The sequence below is a fragment of the Phalangium opilio genome, unplaced genomic scaffold (genome assembly GCF_054372755.1).
Source record: "Phalangium opilio isolate 3A_F unplaced genomic scaffold, DU_Popi_V2 ptg000209l_1, whole genome shotgun sequence".
NCBI classification, from domain to species: Eukaryota; Metazoa; Arthropoda; class Arachnida; order Opiliones; family Phalangiidae; genus Phalangium; species Phalangium opilio.
In genome coordinates, this window is record NW_028324217.1 from 1,932,408 (window position 1) to 1,950,212 (window position 17,805).

General features: G+C 35.7%; 2 protein-coding genes across 3 annotated transcripts; both read left to right on the forward strand.

Moving 5' to 3' along the window:
• The first annotated feature begins 160 nt into the window (after positions 1 to 160).
• On the forward strand, positions 161 to 7,847 carry LOC149618292 (small G protein signaling modulator 3 homolog). 2 transcript variants are annotated; one of them, XM_089854443.1, is made up of 16 exons: positions 161 to 518; positions 575 to 762; positions 2,330 to 2,396; positions 2,468 to 2,928; positions 2,993 to 3,188; positions 3,254 to 3,414; positions 4,468 to 4,881; positions 4,945 to 5,100; positions 5,160 to 5,264; positions 5,668 to 5,726; positions 5,792 to 5,885; positions 5,942 to 6,012; positions 6,078 to 6,126; positions 6,192 to 6,277; positions 6,344 to 6,466; positions 7,188 to 7,847. In XM_089854443.1, exons 1-16 carry the CDS (start codon positions 455 to 457, stop codon positions 7,318 to 7,320), a joined length of 2,427 nt encoding a protein of 808 aa, XP_089710569.1. In that variant the 5' UTR covers positions 161 to 454; the 3' UTR covers positions 7,321 to 7,847. The 2 variants fall into 2 exon arrangements, with proteins under 2 accessions (XP_089710569.1, XP_089710570.1); XM_089854444.1 differs by having other exon boundaries at positions 163 to 518; positions 3,269 to 3,414.
• A 2,007-nt stretch (positions 7,848 to 9,854) lies between these two features.
• LOC149618293 (uncharacterized) lies at positions 9,855 to 13,355 on the forward strand. The gene is made up of 3 exons (XM_089854472.1): positions 9,855 to 10,170; positions 12,293 to 12,596; positions 12,741 to 13,355. The coding sequence occupies exons 1-3, from the start codon at positions 10,116 to 10,118 to the stop codon at positions 12,979 to 12,981; spliced, it is 600 nt and encodes a 199-aa protein (XP_089710598.1). The 5' UTR covers positions 9,855 to 10,115; the 3' UTR covers positions 12,982 to 13,355.
• The last annotated feature ends 4,450 nt before the right edge of the window (positions 13,356 to 17,805 follow it).

The window sequence follows — 17,805 nt, forward strand, 5'->3', positions numbered from 1 at the left end:
TTAGCAGACGCCACTAAAGCAATGGCGGCGCTGTAGTCCTCGTAATTAAGACTAATTAAATGCAAATTATTTTGTAATAAGAGATTTATTTTTTTTTTAAATATTTTAACTTTTATATTACGAAAAAGGCCATGCTTTTAAGGATGGTATAATGTTATCTAAACTGGTCCTTTAACAACGTCAGCGTATTTACCGTTACGTCATACGGTGGTAGAAACGGCAACCGGCCGTAGTGCGTCTTTACCTTCCTGAAAATGATTAATTTTAATTAAAATAAATAACAACGTAAATATAATGCGTAAATATTGAATTAAATGTGTTAAATATTATCGAAAATAATCAAGGTATCGAATTAGACGAGAGAATTACGAGAAAATAATTTTTAGGTCATCTCAAATGTCTCACAACGGCAAACAATATTGTAATTAAAATTAATCAGTTAATTAAATAAGTAATGGATATCGCTAGAGCGGTTTTCGGGCGACCCCCTGAAGGTTACAGCAGCAAGAACACAGAAGGTAAGGCTCATTTTATTATTAAAATAATACATAGTAACTAGATATAACCACCGTAGTCGAGACGCTATCGGAAGAAGAAGAGGAATCGTATCCCCAAGATGTTTCTGAATCGGTTAGTATCCGAGCTAATTTGTTTGGAGGAACACCTAGTTGTGGTCAGGGATACAGTCCAGCTCCTGGCGGTCCATTTTCCGCCTTAACCCCTTCAATGTGGCCTCAAGATCTATTAGCCACTTTAGCACAGGTAATTATTATTAACCTGGTCAATGGATGCACTTTTTATTCCCGATGCGTGTGGCAAGGCTTAACGAGCACTTAAACTAACAAATGAGTCAAAATAATGCGTCGTCTGCTTCAGAGTTGAAGCGTTTCAAGCAGACGACGCGTCATTTTTATATACGCAGAAACGCTCGTTAAGCCTTGGCATAACCATGGCGAATAAATACTGGTCAATGAAGAATGCACTTTATTATTCCCGATGCGTGTGCCAAGGCTTAACGAGCAATTTCAACTAACAAACGAGTCAAAATAATGCGTCGTCTGCTTCAGAGTTGAAGCGTTTCAAGCAGACGACGCGTCATTTTTACGCAGAAACGCTCGTTAAGCCTTGGCACAAGCATGGCGAATAAATACTGGTCAATGAAGAATGCACTTTATTATTCCCGATGCGTGTGCCAAGGCTTAACGAGCAATTTCAACTAACAAACGAGTCAAAATAATGCGTCGTCTGCTTCAGAGTTGAAGCGTTTCAAGCAGACGACGCGTCATTTTTACGCAGAAACGCTCGTTAAGCCTTGGCACAAGCATGGCGAATAAATACTGGTCAATGAAGAATGCACTTTATTATTCCCGATGCGTGTGCCAAGGCTTAACGAGCAATTTCAACTAACAAACGAGTCAAAATAATGCGTCGTCTGCTTCAGAGAGTTGAAGCGTTTCAAGCAGACGACGCGTCATTTTTACGCAGAAACGCTCGTTAAGCCTTGGCACAAGCATGGCGAATAAATACTGGTCAATGAAGAATGCACTTTATTATTCCCGATGCGTGTGCCAAGGCTTAACGAGCAATTTCAACTAACAAACGAGTCAAAATAATGCGTCGTCTGCTTCAGAGTTGAAGCGTTTCAAGCAGACGACGCGTCATTTTTACGCAGAAACGCTCGTTAAGCCTTGGCACAAGCATGGCGAATAAATACTGGTCAATGAAGAATGCACTTTATTATTCCCGATGCGTGTGCCAAGGCTTAACGAGCAATTTCAACTAACAAACGAGTCAAAATAATGCGTCGTCTGCTTCAGAGTTGAAGCGTTTCAAGCAGACGACGCGTCATTTTTACGCAGAAACGCTCGTTAAGCCTTGGCACAAGCATGGCGAATAAATACTGGTCAATGAAGAATGCACTTTATTATTCCCGATGCGTGTGCCAAGGCTTAACGAGCAATTTCAACTAACAAACGAGTCAAAATAATGCGTCGTCTGCTTCAGAGTTGAAGCGTTTCAAGCAGACGACGCGTCATTTTTACGCAGAAACGCTCGTTAAGCCTTGGCACAAGCATGGCGAATAAATACTGGTCAATGAAGAATGCACTTTATTATTCCCGATGCGTGTGCCAAGGCTTAACGAGCAATTTCAACTAACAAACGAGTCAAAATAATGCGTCGTCTGCTTCAGAGAGTTGAAGCGTTTCAAGCAGACGACGCGTCATTTTTATATACGTAGAAACGCTCGTTAAGCCTTGGCACAAGCATGGGGAATAAATAAGGGTGAATTTTATTCAAGTCCTAAGCCTAATTCGTTCGTTAAAAATAGCCAGAAGATACAGGATGCCATCCTGATTATCGTTTTGACGAATTTGGGTTCCGTGTAGAGGAAGAAGGTACATAATTACATTTTTAGGCCTAAATAAATAAAATAGACGAAAAGTAAAAAAAGATATCCGGACATAAGATGGTCCAGAACAAACTTCCAACAGACTTCTAAGCATTCCATTTGTGGAAGACGCTCAACATCGTCTGCAATGGATCGCGTTTTTAGAGTTTACTCACAATAACGAAGTCGGAGACTTAACGTGGGATAAAGTTGATCCGTACTTGGTTCACACTGATAAATTGAAACAAATGGTTTGTCAAGGAATTCCGCATTCCTTACGCCCGCAATTATGGATGAGGTTATCAGGAGCATTACGTAAAAAGATGAACTCCGATTTAACGTATAAAGACGTGGTCAAAGCCAGTTCCAACGACCACATAATGACTTCGAAACAAATTGAAAAGGATTTATTAAGAACCATGCCCAGTAACGCTTGCTTTTCGCACATAACTAGTACCGGGGTGTCAAGATTACGAAGGATTTTAAGAGGATTAGCTTGGCTTTATCCTGATATTGGTTATTGTCAAGGAACTGGAGTGGTAATTACGTTAATTGTCTACGGGTGTTTATCGTTTGTCCGTCTCTAACTGTCTCCGGGTTTAGATAACAGCATCGTTACTTCTGTTTTTGGAAGAGGAGGAAGCTTTTTGGTTAATGTGTACCATTGTCGAAGATTTACTTCCAGCTTCGTATTATTCCAGTACTTTAATCGGTGTCCAAGCTGACCAGAGAGTACTTAGAGCTTTGTTCACCACTTACCTTCCTGATTTGGATCTTTTGTTGAAGGAACACGATATCGGTATGGTTTTCATAATCCTTTTTTCTTCTCAGATGAAGGTTGGTGATATTATAACGAAAATAAAGCGTGTCTCTCTTCAGAATTGTCTTTGATAAGTCTGCATTGGTTCCTAACTATATTCGCCAGTGTTGTTCATACAAAGATTCTTTTGCGTATTTGGGATTTGTTTTTCTACGAAGGTTCTGTTGTTATGTTTCAAATGACATTGGGAATGCTGAAATTAAAGGCAAATAAATACATTTTTTTGTTGTGGTTTTGTACCCAAAACACGCTCACTGTTTCAGTTTTCATTCATTTGTCCTTGCACTAAACCTCCCGATTCTCATTGGCCTTTACACAAAACCTCCGCATTCTTATTGGCCCTTACACAAAACCTCCCCGTTCTCATTGGCTCTTATACAAAACCTCAGCGTTCTCATTGGCTCTTACACGAAACCTCCCCGTTCTTATTGGCCCTTACACAAAACCTCCCCGTTCTCATTGGCTCTTATACAAAACCTCAGCGTTCTCATTGGCTCTTACACGAAACCTCCCCGTTCTTATTGGCCCTTACACAAAACCTCCCCGTTCTCATTGGCTCTTACACGAAACCTCCCCGTTCTCATTGGCCCTTACACAAAACCTTCGCGTTCTCATTGGCCCTTACACAAAACCTTCGCGTTCTCATTGGCCCTTACACAAAACCTTCGCGTTCTCATTGGCCCTTACACAAAACCTTCGCGTTCTCATTGGCCCTTACACAAAACCTTCGCGTTCTCATTGGCCCTTACACAAAACCTTCGCGTTCTCATTGGCCCTTACACAAAACCTCCCCGTTCTCATTGGCCCTTACACAAAACCTCCCCGTTCTCATTGGCCCTTACACAAAACCTCCCCGTTCTCATTGGCCCTTACACAAAACCTCCCCGTTCTCATTGGCAGTTACACAAAACCTCCCCGTTCTCATTGGCCCTTACACTAAACCTCCCCGTTCTCATTGGCCCTTACACTAAACCTCCCCGTTCTCATTGGCCCTTACACAAAACCTCCCCGTTCTCATTGGCCCTTACACAAAACCTCCCCGTTCTCATTGGCTCTTACACAAAACCTCCGCATTCTCATTGGCCCTTACACAAAACCTCCGCATTATCATTGGCCATTACACAAAACCTCCGGATTCTCATTGGTCCTTACACAAAACCTCTCCGTTCTCATTGGCCCTTACACAAAACCTCCCCGTTCTCATTGGCCCTTACACAAAAAACATACATCAGGTCTGATGGATCCATAACGTTTTTAGGAATCTAAACTGGAACAATTAAAAAACTCGGCACAAATCTTCAACGCTTTATCAGACATCCCTGGTGAAATCGACGATGTTGATCAATTATTTGAGGCCGCATTCCGCCTCTCCTCTTCTTTAACGGAAGTTGTAGTTGAAACGCATCGTCGTAAACACTTGGCATATTTAATGGCTGACCAGGGGGCGTTACTTAATCCGGAAAACACTCGTAACTTACCCAAACAACATTTAAACCGACGACAATTACGTCGATCCAAGTCCATGCTTCAACTTATACTCTTTGGAGACGGGGACTTGGATGACGACATTCGTAGTAAAAATATTCGTCAAACTGAGATTTTGGTTGATTTACGCGAAGCAGTCTTGCAAGTTGCGAGACATTTTCAATCTGTTGACCCAAAGATTAAAGTTGTAAGTGAATTAAGAGTTTTTACCCTTAATTACTTGGTAATTTAATAATGGCGGCTCTGGTAGAACTTACAATCGGATTACTCAATGGAGAGTCATGCTAGGGACCATGAGACATTTGCAAATGTCTCCAGAAATCGGCGTAGAAGAGCCAAAGCTTTATTGGATTTTGAACGACACGATGATGATGAGTTGGGCTTCAGACGAAATGATATAATTACCGTAATTAAACCCTTAACAAAGGGTTAATTACCAAGTGTAAATTAATTATTGTTTTAAAGATTATAAGCCAAAAAGACGAGCATTGTTGGGTTGGCGAATTAAATGGATTAAGGGGTTGGTTTCCAGCGAAATTTGTTGAATTACTTGATGAACGTAGTAAACAGGTAATTAATTACTAATTACCGTGGTAATTTAAGCGGTAATTATATACTAATTACCGTGGTAATTTAAGCGGTAATTATATACTAATTACCGTGGTAATTTAAGCGGTAATTATATACTAATTACCGTGGTAATTTAAGCGGTAATTATATACTAATTACCGTGGTAATTCAAGCGGTAATTATATACTAATTACCGTGGTAATTTAAGCGGTAATTATATACTAATTACCGTGGTAATTTAAGCGGTAATTATATACTAATTACCGTGGTAATTTAAGCGGTAATTATATACTAATTACCGTGGTAATTTAAGCGGTAATTATATACTAATTAACGTGGTAATTTAAGCGGTAATTATATACTAATTACCGCGGTTATTAACGAATTTTCGTTATTGGTTTAGTATTCTAGTGCAGGAGATGATTCTGTAACTGAAGCTATTACTGATATAGTTCGCGGAACGTAAGATAATTACTGATTAATTTAATTACCAGCGGTAATTTAAGTAATTACTTTGCGTATTATAGTTTATGCCCAGTTATAAAACAAGTTTTGGAGTATGGCATGAAACGTTCTTCTATTTTGGGAGGACCTTGTCATCCCTGGCTATTTATTGAAGAGGTAATTTAACTTAGTTAATTAATTACTATATTAATTACTTAAGTTTATTTAATAAGGTTGCTAATAAGGAAGTTGAAAAAGATTTCAACTCTGTGTATTCGCGATTAGTTCTCTGCAAAACATTCCGGTAATTTAATTAACTGTAGTAATCTACACTAATTACTGTGGTAATTAAGAAGAAATTAATTATAGTTTGGATGAAGATGGCAAAGTTTTAACTCCAGAAGAAATCTTATATCGAGTAAATACTAATTACTTGTAATTTAATAGCATTAATTACCCTAAATTACCATTCATACATTACAGGCTGTTCAAGCTGTTAATTTAACACATGATACCGCACATGCACAAATGGATGTTAAATTACGATCTCTAATCTGTATTGGCCTTAAGTAAGTTTTCTAATAAGTTAATGGTAATTAGCAGAGGTAATTAATTTGGTTTTCTATAAATTAAAGTGAGCAAGTTTTGCATCTATGGTTTGAAGCCTTGTGTTCTTGTTTACCGGTGGTTCAAAAATGGTACCATCAATGGTCATTCATTAATTGTCCTGGCTGGGTACAGATCAAATGTGAACTAAGGTAATTTACAAATTAATTACTATATTTTACGGATTAATTATCGCGCTTTACGGGTTAAATACCGCGCTTTACGGATTAATTACCTCGATTTACGGGTTAATTACCTCGATTTACGGGTTAATTACCTCGATTTACGGGTTAATTACCTCGCTTTACGGGTTAATTACCTCGCTTTACGGGTTAATTACCTCGCTTTACGGGTTAATTACCTCGCTTTACGGGTTAATTACCTCGCTTTACGAGTTAATTACCTCGCTTTACGGGTTAATTACCTCGCTTTACGGGTTAATTACCTCGCTTTACGGGTTAATTACCTCGCTTTACGGGTTAATTACCTCGCTTTACGGGTTAATTACAGCGCTTTACGGGTTAATTACAGCGCTTTACGGGATAATTACCGCGATTTACGGGTTAATTACCTCGCTTTACGGGTTAATTACCTCGCTTTACGGGTTAATTACCTCGCTTTACGGGTTAATTACCGCCCATTACGGATTAATTACCGCGCCTTACGAATTAATTACCGCGCTTTACGAATTAATTACCGCGCTTTACGAATTAATTACCGCGCTTTACGAATTAATTACCGCGCTTTACGAATTAATTACCGCGTTTTACGAATTAATTACCGCGCTTTACGGTTTAATTACCATTAGATAATTAAAATCCCTTAAATTAATAAAAAAAATTCTTTTTTCTTTCAAATTACAATGTTTCTTAGATTACTAAGTCAGTTTGCGTTTAATTTAAACCCGGATTGGGAATTACCAATTCGCAAGGAACCGTCGCAACCTTTGAAAGAAGGTGTCAGAGATATGCTAGTCAAACACCATTTATTCTCGTGGGACCTTTGACCTGACGATTGATATCAAAACAAATCAGTTCTCTTCTCCGCATTTACATTTTCATTTAATTTTTTTTCTCCAATAAATAACTCTTAAACATTCCATCAGATAGAGTTAAGAGTTCTAGTCATTCTTTAATTAATTAATTAATTAATTTAATGTTAATTAAATATTTTTAAACGCAATTTTAAAACTCTCTCTTTCTCTCTCTCTCTCCCGATATCTGCCAAAAATATAAAACTCTTAGATTTATTTTTAATCTATGAAATATGGCTCAAAATTTCCCTAGTCATATTATAATTAATATACAAATTAAAAAGTAATTATTTTTTATGAAATACATACATATACCTAATGTTTACCCACTATAACTGATCTCTCTTATCTATAGTCTTAAAACTACCACCAAAAATGGTAGGAATACTACTACTGTACTACAAACTAGTCGTTTTTATTTTTCCTTGATTATTTTGTAATATATATTATATTGTCTGGTGTATAAAATACTATATGTAATGTAATAAAGATTTAACTGCATATATTTTGTCTAATTATTACTGCGCATGTCAAGATAGGCCTATTTTTACTTGTGACGTCACCGTCTAGAGTACAAAACGTATTTTTTGGACTACCTTTGGGCCTTGGTATGGCAATTATATTATAATAAAATACTATATGTAATGTAATAAAGATTTAACAGCATATATTTTGCCAAATTATTACTGCGCATGTCAAGAATAGGTCTATTTTTACTTGTGACGTCACCGTCTAGACAAAACGTATTTTTTGGACTACCTTTGGGCCTTGGTACATCAATTATATTATAATAAAATACTATATATAATGTAATAAAGTTTAATTTAACTGCATATATCTTGAAAAAAATTATTACTGCGCAAGTCAATAATAGAGCTATTTTTACTTGTGACGTCAGCGCCGCCGTCTAGACAAAACGTAATTTTTGGCCTACCTTTGGGCCTTGGCACGGCAGTGGCTGGCCTGGAGGCTGGAAATAAGTAACGGTTTTTCTCTATTGACAAATAGGCTTAGCAATGCATAGGTGCAACACTTCAAAAAAGGCGCCAAATTGTCGCATAAATATTAATTTACCTTCTAGTATATAACCTCATTTAAATTTTAGATGTAATCTATTATCAGTTTTTAAATTTCAAAACCTTTCCAAATTAAATACCTAAAATGAACGTATCTTAATACTTGGTTCAATCTGAGTTTGCTCTACTGGTTAAACGGTGCTCTAATGTAATTTATATTGTACTAGAAAAATATTACGCAATGTTTAACGGTAGAACAAACTAACCAGAGTACAGTGTTCAAGGAAATTTTAACTGAATAAAAAGAATTATATATTCAATCATTTTATAACTGAATTGGGTAGAATTTTTGAAGGTCATACTACAAGCAGCCTTCCCAACACGTGTTATAGAAGTATAGAGGTATTTTTCTACTACTAGTTAGTTAGTAGATTGTAATTAAAAGTAATTATGGGGTAATAAAAATTAAGGGGCAAACAACTTTCCCGCCAAGTTACCCATTTTTGATGCAAGTTCTTATGGACAAAATAATTATTACATAGAAAGCTGCATTAATATATCAATGTCAATGGAAGGAATTCCTTAAGCCTTGGTCATTTTAATATTACTAAGCCTAATTATTTTCTATCTCAGTTTTATGAAAAAATATTCAATTGAAATATAAGGAAGTGCGTTCGACTTACCCTTGACTATATTAAAGCCTTATTTAAACTTAAAAAGTAGCACAACGCCACCAGTTAAAAGTGACAATTACTTTTGACACTTTAAATTAGACTTTTCCGGTTTAGGCTTAGTCAAATTGGCGGGAAAAGAGAAGTACGTAATTGGAGCGCGTGGTTTATTCTTTTGACGTATTACGTAAGTCGCGCGTGCCGCTAGCTCGCTATCCAATAGAGAGGTTAAATTTTCCGTTTTGTTTATTTTATTTTCAAACGCCACTATAGACTATTTTACTGCTATTGTAAGTCATTGGCTGTAATTAAGGATCAAAAAGCAGGGTCATCCACGATAATGGCGGAAAATTAGTGAGATGTTAAACCATCAATGCTTGCACTCCCAAAATTATGCGAAACCAAAAAATATTTTCTTAGCCTCTCTAACAAAAAAACGCAACTTTTGGCGCCAAAATTTCCAAAAAGGCGGGAAAAAAGCCTAAAATTGGCGGGAAACTCAAAAAACTCAAGTTTTAACTACCAAACATGCTGATTTTACATGAAAATAAAACCAGACAGACATCAATATCGATACAATAAACTACGAAACATGCAATCTGAACTCTCCAAGGCCAAGATGTTTAGAACTCGCAATCTTTAAGACAAGACATATGCAAAAAGAAAACTAAGGAGAAAGAAAAAATTTTATATTGGAATTCTCAATGCTCTTACAACCGCACGCTCCAGAGCGCTGATTGGCTCGTAACTAACCCAATCAGGTTACAGTTTCACCATATAAGATTTATCGTTCGGATTAAAAAAAAAAAAAAAAAAAAAGAATTTTCGGGCCTTGAGCCCTTGGCTTGGCCCGGGAAAAACATTTTGGGGAAAAGTTTCAAAGAAGCATGCTAAAAGATTTTAACAAACACCATATACTTAATACTTAAAACAGATAGAGTCGCTGTGTCGGCCCTTGAACAAGTTCAGAATATAGTTTAGTGTGCACATTTATACGTGTTAAATACATATTAAATGTGAAAACATTTAAATATAATGTTTTAAATATTATTAACACTATTACGGGTTACTAAATAAAAACATGGGTAAATACACTAGTGTGTTATATTGTGCAGTGTGCGTCACATTTATACAAGGTAAGTACATTTGCACAATTAATTTAAATATATGCCTAATTAAGGTGAAATATTATTTTAATGTTTAATTATAATTAAATTTAAATCTTTATACTTAACTGGGATTAAGTTAAAAGCAATGACAATGCTATATATAAGCAATTAATTTAATTTTAATTATAAACCAGTAGCAATTAATGACAACACTTTTAACTTAATTACAATTAAGTATAAACACTTAAATTTAATTTTAATTAATAACCAGTAGCAATGACAACGTTTAAAACTTATTTTTTATTAAAACTAAAACTAGAATCAACCAGAATAAAGCAGTTATTTTAAACGTTTTCTGGGACATAAATTATTTTTTTAATTCTAAAGGGAAAGTATCATAAAAAAACTAAAATTCCTAAATATTAAAGACAAATCTAATTAGATCACTTAAATATAGAGCATCAAAAGGGCTACAAAATGGGCCAAAATTGGTCAAAATCGGTTGAAAAATAAGAAAGTTATACTAATAAATACCAAGATAAAAATTAATCGGTTTATATAGGGGGAATAAAGAATTACGTAACATGCTTGTCATTAAAAATGTTTTTCATTCTTTACTAAAAATATCGGCTTCCAATCCAATTAGGTAGTTGGTGGAAAAACGGTGATTTAAATAACCTTATCGAGGATCCATTATCTTTAATTATAGAGTGTTGGTTATTAGTGATCCTAAATCATTAATAATTCAAAGAATATCTTAAATAAGTTCTGGTCGGATGTTATAAATCTTTTAAACCGGTTTAAGAAAATTAATCGACTTAAGCCTCGTATTTTTAGCTTGTTTTCATTTTATTTTAAGATGTTAATATAAATATGTGCCTGTGTTTAGAGAATTATTTACTAGAGGAGTAAAACTTTTCGTTCTCGAACTAGTTATCTCGAGTACTGCAAGTCTCTCAGTAGCATTAGGAACTTGTATAGTTAATGCCATTCATACTTATGGAAGGAACATATCACTTATAAACTTATGATGGCACGCCTTATAAAAATTCCCTAAGCAACGTAACAGTCAGTAACCTTCAACAAATGTTAGTTAACACTTTATTATAAAAAGGCAGTTGAGTAAATAGTAATTCGATATTGCGAAGTAATTTAAAAACCTAATGAAGCGAACTCAATATAATCCTCTCAGATTATCTATAGTCTCACACAAGCTTCTAGCTTAGAAGTTCGATAACCCTGCCCCCAAGTTAAATTTCGCAAATAGCTAAACTAAACCACATCGGGTCGGACTGTCAAACCGTTTGACATGTTGCGTCACCGGCTGGCTTGCTTTTGGGGAGCTTTATAAATTACCAGAGAAACCAGGAGTAACGTTATAATAATAAGTATGAAATGCACTTCAATTTGAAGTATGAAATTACACGGGTTGTTGTTGCCCCAGGAATACATACAGCTACTAGGAATCATTGCGTCCCCATTTTAATTTCTATGATTTCGGGTTTTGTGGGTATACATACCGGGCTTGAGAACTTACTATCCCTCGTCACGCCGAGGCCATAATTCTGATGACGTCTGTTATAACTGTTGTTTCATTGGTTTGTATCTATGCGAGTTCCTAGGCGCGCATGGTGCAAGGTGCAACAGGCAACGAGATAGATTATTAATTCGCTACGGGTAAAATTCGTCATACATAAGTCTAGTTTCTTCCCACAAACCGCGCCTAGAGACGTTGGAAAAAATGACTGGCTACACAATGATTCCTATTAACTGTATGCATTCCGGTTCAAATTAAGGTTTTTAACGTATTTTATTCAATCAGTGTCATACTTATGGTTGATATGTAGAAACTAAATTAGGTTAAGACAAAGTTTCCAAAATTTATGTGTCGAAAAACATCACGCCATCGCCATCTCTCGTACAACGTTTAGGCAACGAACCTTACTGTTTGGAACCTTGCCAACTAGTCCTACTAGTGTCTTAATTATTTATTACCAATTTGACCTGGTTTATTTAAAAAAAAATAGCAATGTATTTTGTTTATTAGTGAAATTTGATCTAATTAAATCGATTTTAGTTAAACAAACCTAAAAATTATTTTCCAAGGCTTACATATAACTGACCTATGACCTTTTCTATCTACGCGCAGGTATCGCTTGTGTCCGAAGACCAGACTTCATGATACCAGCGGAATACCACAGAGCCCGTGTGGCCATGGAAAATGAAGATACGCAACGTAAAGAAACACACAGTAACTACGGTAGCAGTGTCCGAAGGGTTTACGTCACGGATAGTCACAAAATGGGTGCCATAAGAACTTCCGGTAGTGGCGCAAGTACAAACACAATGACTGCCAGTAAATGTTGCAAATTGGGTGAAAAGATGGCTAAAGAAGGAATGCATTGCATGTTTGAGGTGCATACCGCACCAGCAACAATTAATAGTGCTCATAGGTAAGTTTTGGTTAAACATACAGCGTTTTTATTTTTAGTGGGTACTTGTTGGTGTACACGAAACTTATGGGTTGACTTTCTGGCTGGCCGGCTGGCTTTTGGAACACGATATAGTTTAAATAATATTAATACAATTTTTTGCAGTGCCAAGTTGAGGCTTCACCGTCAACACGCTCTAAAGTCAATTGGTATGGAAAGAAGCGCCACCTATAAGAGCTTGGTATCAAAAATGCCGAAATGTGACGCATTTGTATCGAAATTTGAAAAATGTTGCAACTACCGTACTTCGTTCATGAGGTCCATGAAACGGTGCCGAGATTTGAAAGGACCGGAAAGAAGACAGTGCCGGACCAAAACAAGAAAATCATTCGGATACACTCATTAGGCTTAAAAACTGAACTATTTAAGCCTACTTTATAAAACATTTATAGTTAAAAATCATGCAAGGCTTATGTTCGGCCTTGAACTATTAATTTCCGAGGTTCAACCTCGTTAAGGCTGATAATTAGAATTATTAACAGTAATTAAAAATTACGCCAATATGTTTAAGTTCAAAATGATTGAGTACAAATACTGACAGTGCAAAGGAGGAGCGGCCATATTGAAAATTGTAATGTTTTACATCATAGTCTACTATAATAGTGCATTTTGCGCATGCGTAGAAGAATATTTTTACGTTTGGACTACCGATAATGTCAAATTTTATATTATCAATATTTCCGAATTCAAATAAATAATATTAAAAAACCTGTTAAATTGTACTTTCGTCTGCTTATATAGTTTCTATTTACACCAACAGAGGGCAGTACAAACTTTAAGTTATAGTTAGTTTTATTAAAAGTAGATGGCGTTAGTAACACGATCTATAGAAAGTTAAAACAAGATGATCAAGGCTACATACACCTTTTCTAGGAACAAAACAATAAGATAAACCAATCACATATTTTTTCCAAGAAATTAAATTTAAGGAAAAATATTTAATCGAATTTTTAAGTTTCCGAAAAAGGCTTACGTGACTCTAATCACGAAAAATATCCTAAATTAAACCACAATCATTATATAATATTTTAAAAAGTTTGTGTTATGGATTAGGAAGAAATGTAATTAAACTGGGGGAATAAGTTAATATGTTATATTCTTATTACCCTTGTAGTCTTATCCAATAATGGCTCTGTTTCAATTGACAAAGAAATTTCACCGCTAACACCCCATTTTAAATTTTTTCTCGGCCGATTTCCAAGAAATCTCTTAATATTTAATATTAAAGAAGCCGAAACCAGAGAAATTAAAAGCCCTAAAGACATCCAAGGATATTAAAATAGAAGGTTTTGTCAGTGTATGAAACAGAATATAAATAACTCCAGCTAAATCAACGCCATCTGCAATTTACGCACGCCATCTTGAGGACGTTTAAATATTGAACAAATAGCTTTGAACGTTTGTTCCGCCATTTTGTGCTCGGTTAAAACTTTAATAATGCACTTTGAACGTTTCTACTGCCATCTTGTGGACGTTTTAATATTAAATAAATAGGTTTGAACGTTCCTACCGGCATTTTGTGGGCGTTTTAATATTAAACAAGTAGTTTTGAACGTTTGTTCCGCCATTTTGTGCTCGGTTAAAACTTTAATAATGCACTTTGAACGTTTCTACTGCGATCTTGTGGACGTTATGATATTTAATAAATAGTTTGAATGTTTCTACCACCATTTTGTGGGCGTTTTAATATTCAACTAGAAATTTTAACGTATTTACCGCCATATTGTGGGAATTTTAAAATTAAAGGCTCCCTCTATAACGACTACAAAAGTTGTGCATAGGCCTACTAAAGTCATACGAATATTCCATATCACAAAATGCACAAACGTATAACCTAACCTCCTAATTTAGTACACTTGGTTTTTACCTTTCCATTTTTTGATCATATCTCAAATTTATCTGTCATTAAAGCCCTTTTTTTTAGAAAAGGTGCCTCTAGCCATAGTTAATTATTACACCGGTACATAAGTTATAATAAAACAGGTGCGTCAACTAGAAGGGGAAGCCAAAAAGGGGCTGAACACACAGTCAGAGAATAGCCCTGAATTTCAACCAGACTGCTTGTTGCCAGCTAGATATTTCATGATGCCAGACCCTTTGGCGACTGACTGAAATAATAGCCATTTTCTTTTTAGAATTCTTTTCGTTGCAATGTATTATTAGGTTAGTCATAAGTGGTTTAACCATAAGTTCATAAGATATGTTCCTACCATAAGTTTGGAGCTTGTAATTTTGAAGTGATTGAAGTAGGGATGTCATAGATTCAGGGTAAAGCGACATACGCCTGGTGAGTAAGGCGCTGCTGCCAAATTTGGGTAACTTAGTAAGTTCAGACTAAATAGGACCTAGATGGAACTTGGTCCTAGCTGCAAAATTAATTAACCACCACCCACCGAGTGTAGTTAGGACTTCAATTGACTCGCTTAATTCCGTCGTTCTCCCTCGAACTAGTTATCTCGAGAACTGTAAGTCCATCTCAGTAGCATTACGAACTTGTTTGGGTAGTGCCATTCATACTTATGGAACGGAACATATTATTTATTAACTTATGCTTTAACTGAAATTGTAGAATTACTTTTTTAAGTTTTCTTTTTCATTTGACGTGTTTAAGTGAAAAATAATTGAATGAATGACATTTTATGGACATTTTCCAGACGTGTTTGAAGGATTGAAGCAGGTTTTTGTTTTTGATGACGTAAAACGAAATAGAAAGGTGACGAGAAAATGACATGGTTTAGGACTTTTGGTGATTGCATGTGTAGTATGAAACAAATGTAGGTGCAATAGACAATAGGGTCAAATAGAGTCTGGTGTGTTCAGCACCTTCGGTTTTCTTAATACGGACAACAAAGACGTGTAAATTAAGACTGGTAACCTTGAAGCTAAGTCTAACGCGTAGTGTCTGCCCATTATGGAAACTCAACTGCACTCGTATCTCCATGGTTCCAATTTTGATATATTCATTATTTTCTACGTTATTTCCATTAAAAAAGAGGAGACAGAAAAAACATTCTAGCTCGGATTAATTATCCTTTTAAGGTAATCCAGGCCCCTATTCAATTTATATTGTAATTATAAAAGGACTTCCAAAACAGTTTTGATCAAGAAGGAAGTAAATGAATTTCCTCCATTAAAGACGTGAGACTCCTCACGTATCACTTTGGACTTTAATAATAAACGAGGCACGATGGACAATTCCTTCTAAGGGAGGACCAGAAAAACAACTTAATTATGTATGGTGGGTGTCACCGGCCTCTTCTTATGTGTCAGCCATAATCAAGAAGTGATATCTAGTTTATTAGGGAGAAGGTATAAATTCGCCTGCACATTTATAATCTAGCTCTTTATCTCCAGTCCAAACGTAGACGTAGCCTGTCCGGACTGTTAATCCCCGCTTCCGTCTCTAAATTACAACCAGCAGCCAGCATCTCATTGGTTCTTGAAAACTCGTGAACGTCAGCGCGACGCGAATGAGGTAAAAAATTACTCCGACTGAGGAGAGTTGGCGAAAAAGCCCTGTGGCCTCCTTTTACGTCCCCCCTTGTATTTTGAAAGGGGGACTGGCTGGGACTATGGCACGCGCGAATACTTAGGCATCTTATACCTTCTCCCTAATAAACTAGATATCACTTCTTGCCATAATATAATTTATGGCTAGCTTAGTATCAGCCACAAAATAATATAATAAAAATACGAAAATATAATCTTACACTGACGATCTCCTAGTCTCTGAAGTCAAATCAGGTAAAGTTTAAATATTTTACAAGCCCCAACGATTATATTGAAATCATGTATTTGATTTCGGCCTCAGGCAGTCGGGCAGTAAGTACACTTATTGGTTATGGTTATAGTTAGTTAGTTGCTAGGCGTTTCAAAATTGAGGTGCATTTAAGTAATTTCCCATTATGTTTAAAATAAAATAAAATTGGGCACGTTTAGATTAGAAGTCTCTGGCGCTTTCAATCCAAGGTCAGACCATAATTTGATTGGGTAATTGCTAGAACTGATAAAAAACTAAAGTAACAACCAAAAATATTCCACGAAAAACCTGATTTGATCTATGGTTAATAATGATTTCTTGTTAAAGATAACATCTTACTTTGAAAGAAATACAGGGTGTTCAAAAATGCTTGAGTCGAAATTAAATTAGCAATCATTGTCTGGAAGTTTCTTACTTATTAAATTTATGGGGGTCATCCAATCATAAACACTTCTCCAATGTTAATTCATTTGTAACTTCTGGGTTAGGGGGTGCAAGAGGGCATCCCTTGTGGGGTCTCAATCAAAATCTAAGGGCTGCTCATAGAAGTTACATAACACATTTCATCGATTCACTCAAAATTCACTTGATTTCCCATAGAACAAACCATCCACTTAGGTCCTATAATTACCCTCCCCCCATTTTGGAACACACCCTGTACGTATAAATATATAAAAAAATCGAGAAAAAATTTCTTTAAATTGTACAATTTTGTTGAACAATTAACTTCGTAATGGACTTCGTAATCGTAAAAACGGACTAGCATTGCGAAGCAAGAAATAAGAACCCAAAATAATTTCTTTAAATAACTAAAGATATTTCTAGGGAGATAAGAACTGAACTGATAAGTTCTTCGAAATTTAAAATTTTAAAATCTCGAAATGAAATGAGTATACTAATAATACCCCTTTGGCATTTTAAGAATTTTTCTAGATTCCGGTTTTTATGATAGGTCCAATGTGTAGACTGTAGTGGTGAGTCATTCTTAATAACAATCTATAGAAAGCTCAATAACCTCTCTCTCCAACTTAACTGCATACGATAAAGATCTATAGCTTATAACCTATATAATAATTGGAAATAACAAATCACTTAATCACTTTGTTTTTGTATTATTCGGTCCAAGTGCGAACGGGACGCCTGCCGATATGCAAATTATATGTTTGATCGTTTTGCCAAAGCACGTAATTATTTTAAGGTGAATATAGATATTGTGCAAAAAAAAAAGTGTTGCCAGTCAGATTTGAGGGTTTTAGGGATGACCCCTTGACCCCTTAATTAAATTAGAAATTATAGTCTTTTAGTTTCTTAATTGATACTTTTATGTAATACTCTGGGTGCAATCTTAACTTGAAAACAGTGTCCCTTAGGGCAAAAGGGTCATAGAACATTTTCGACTCAAAATCGTCC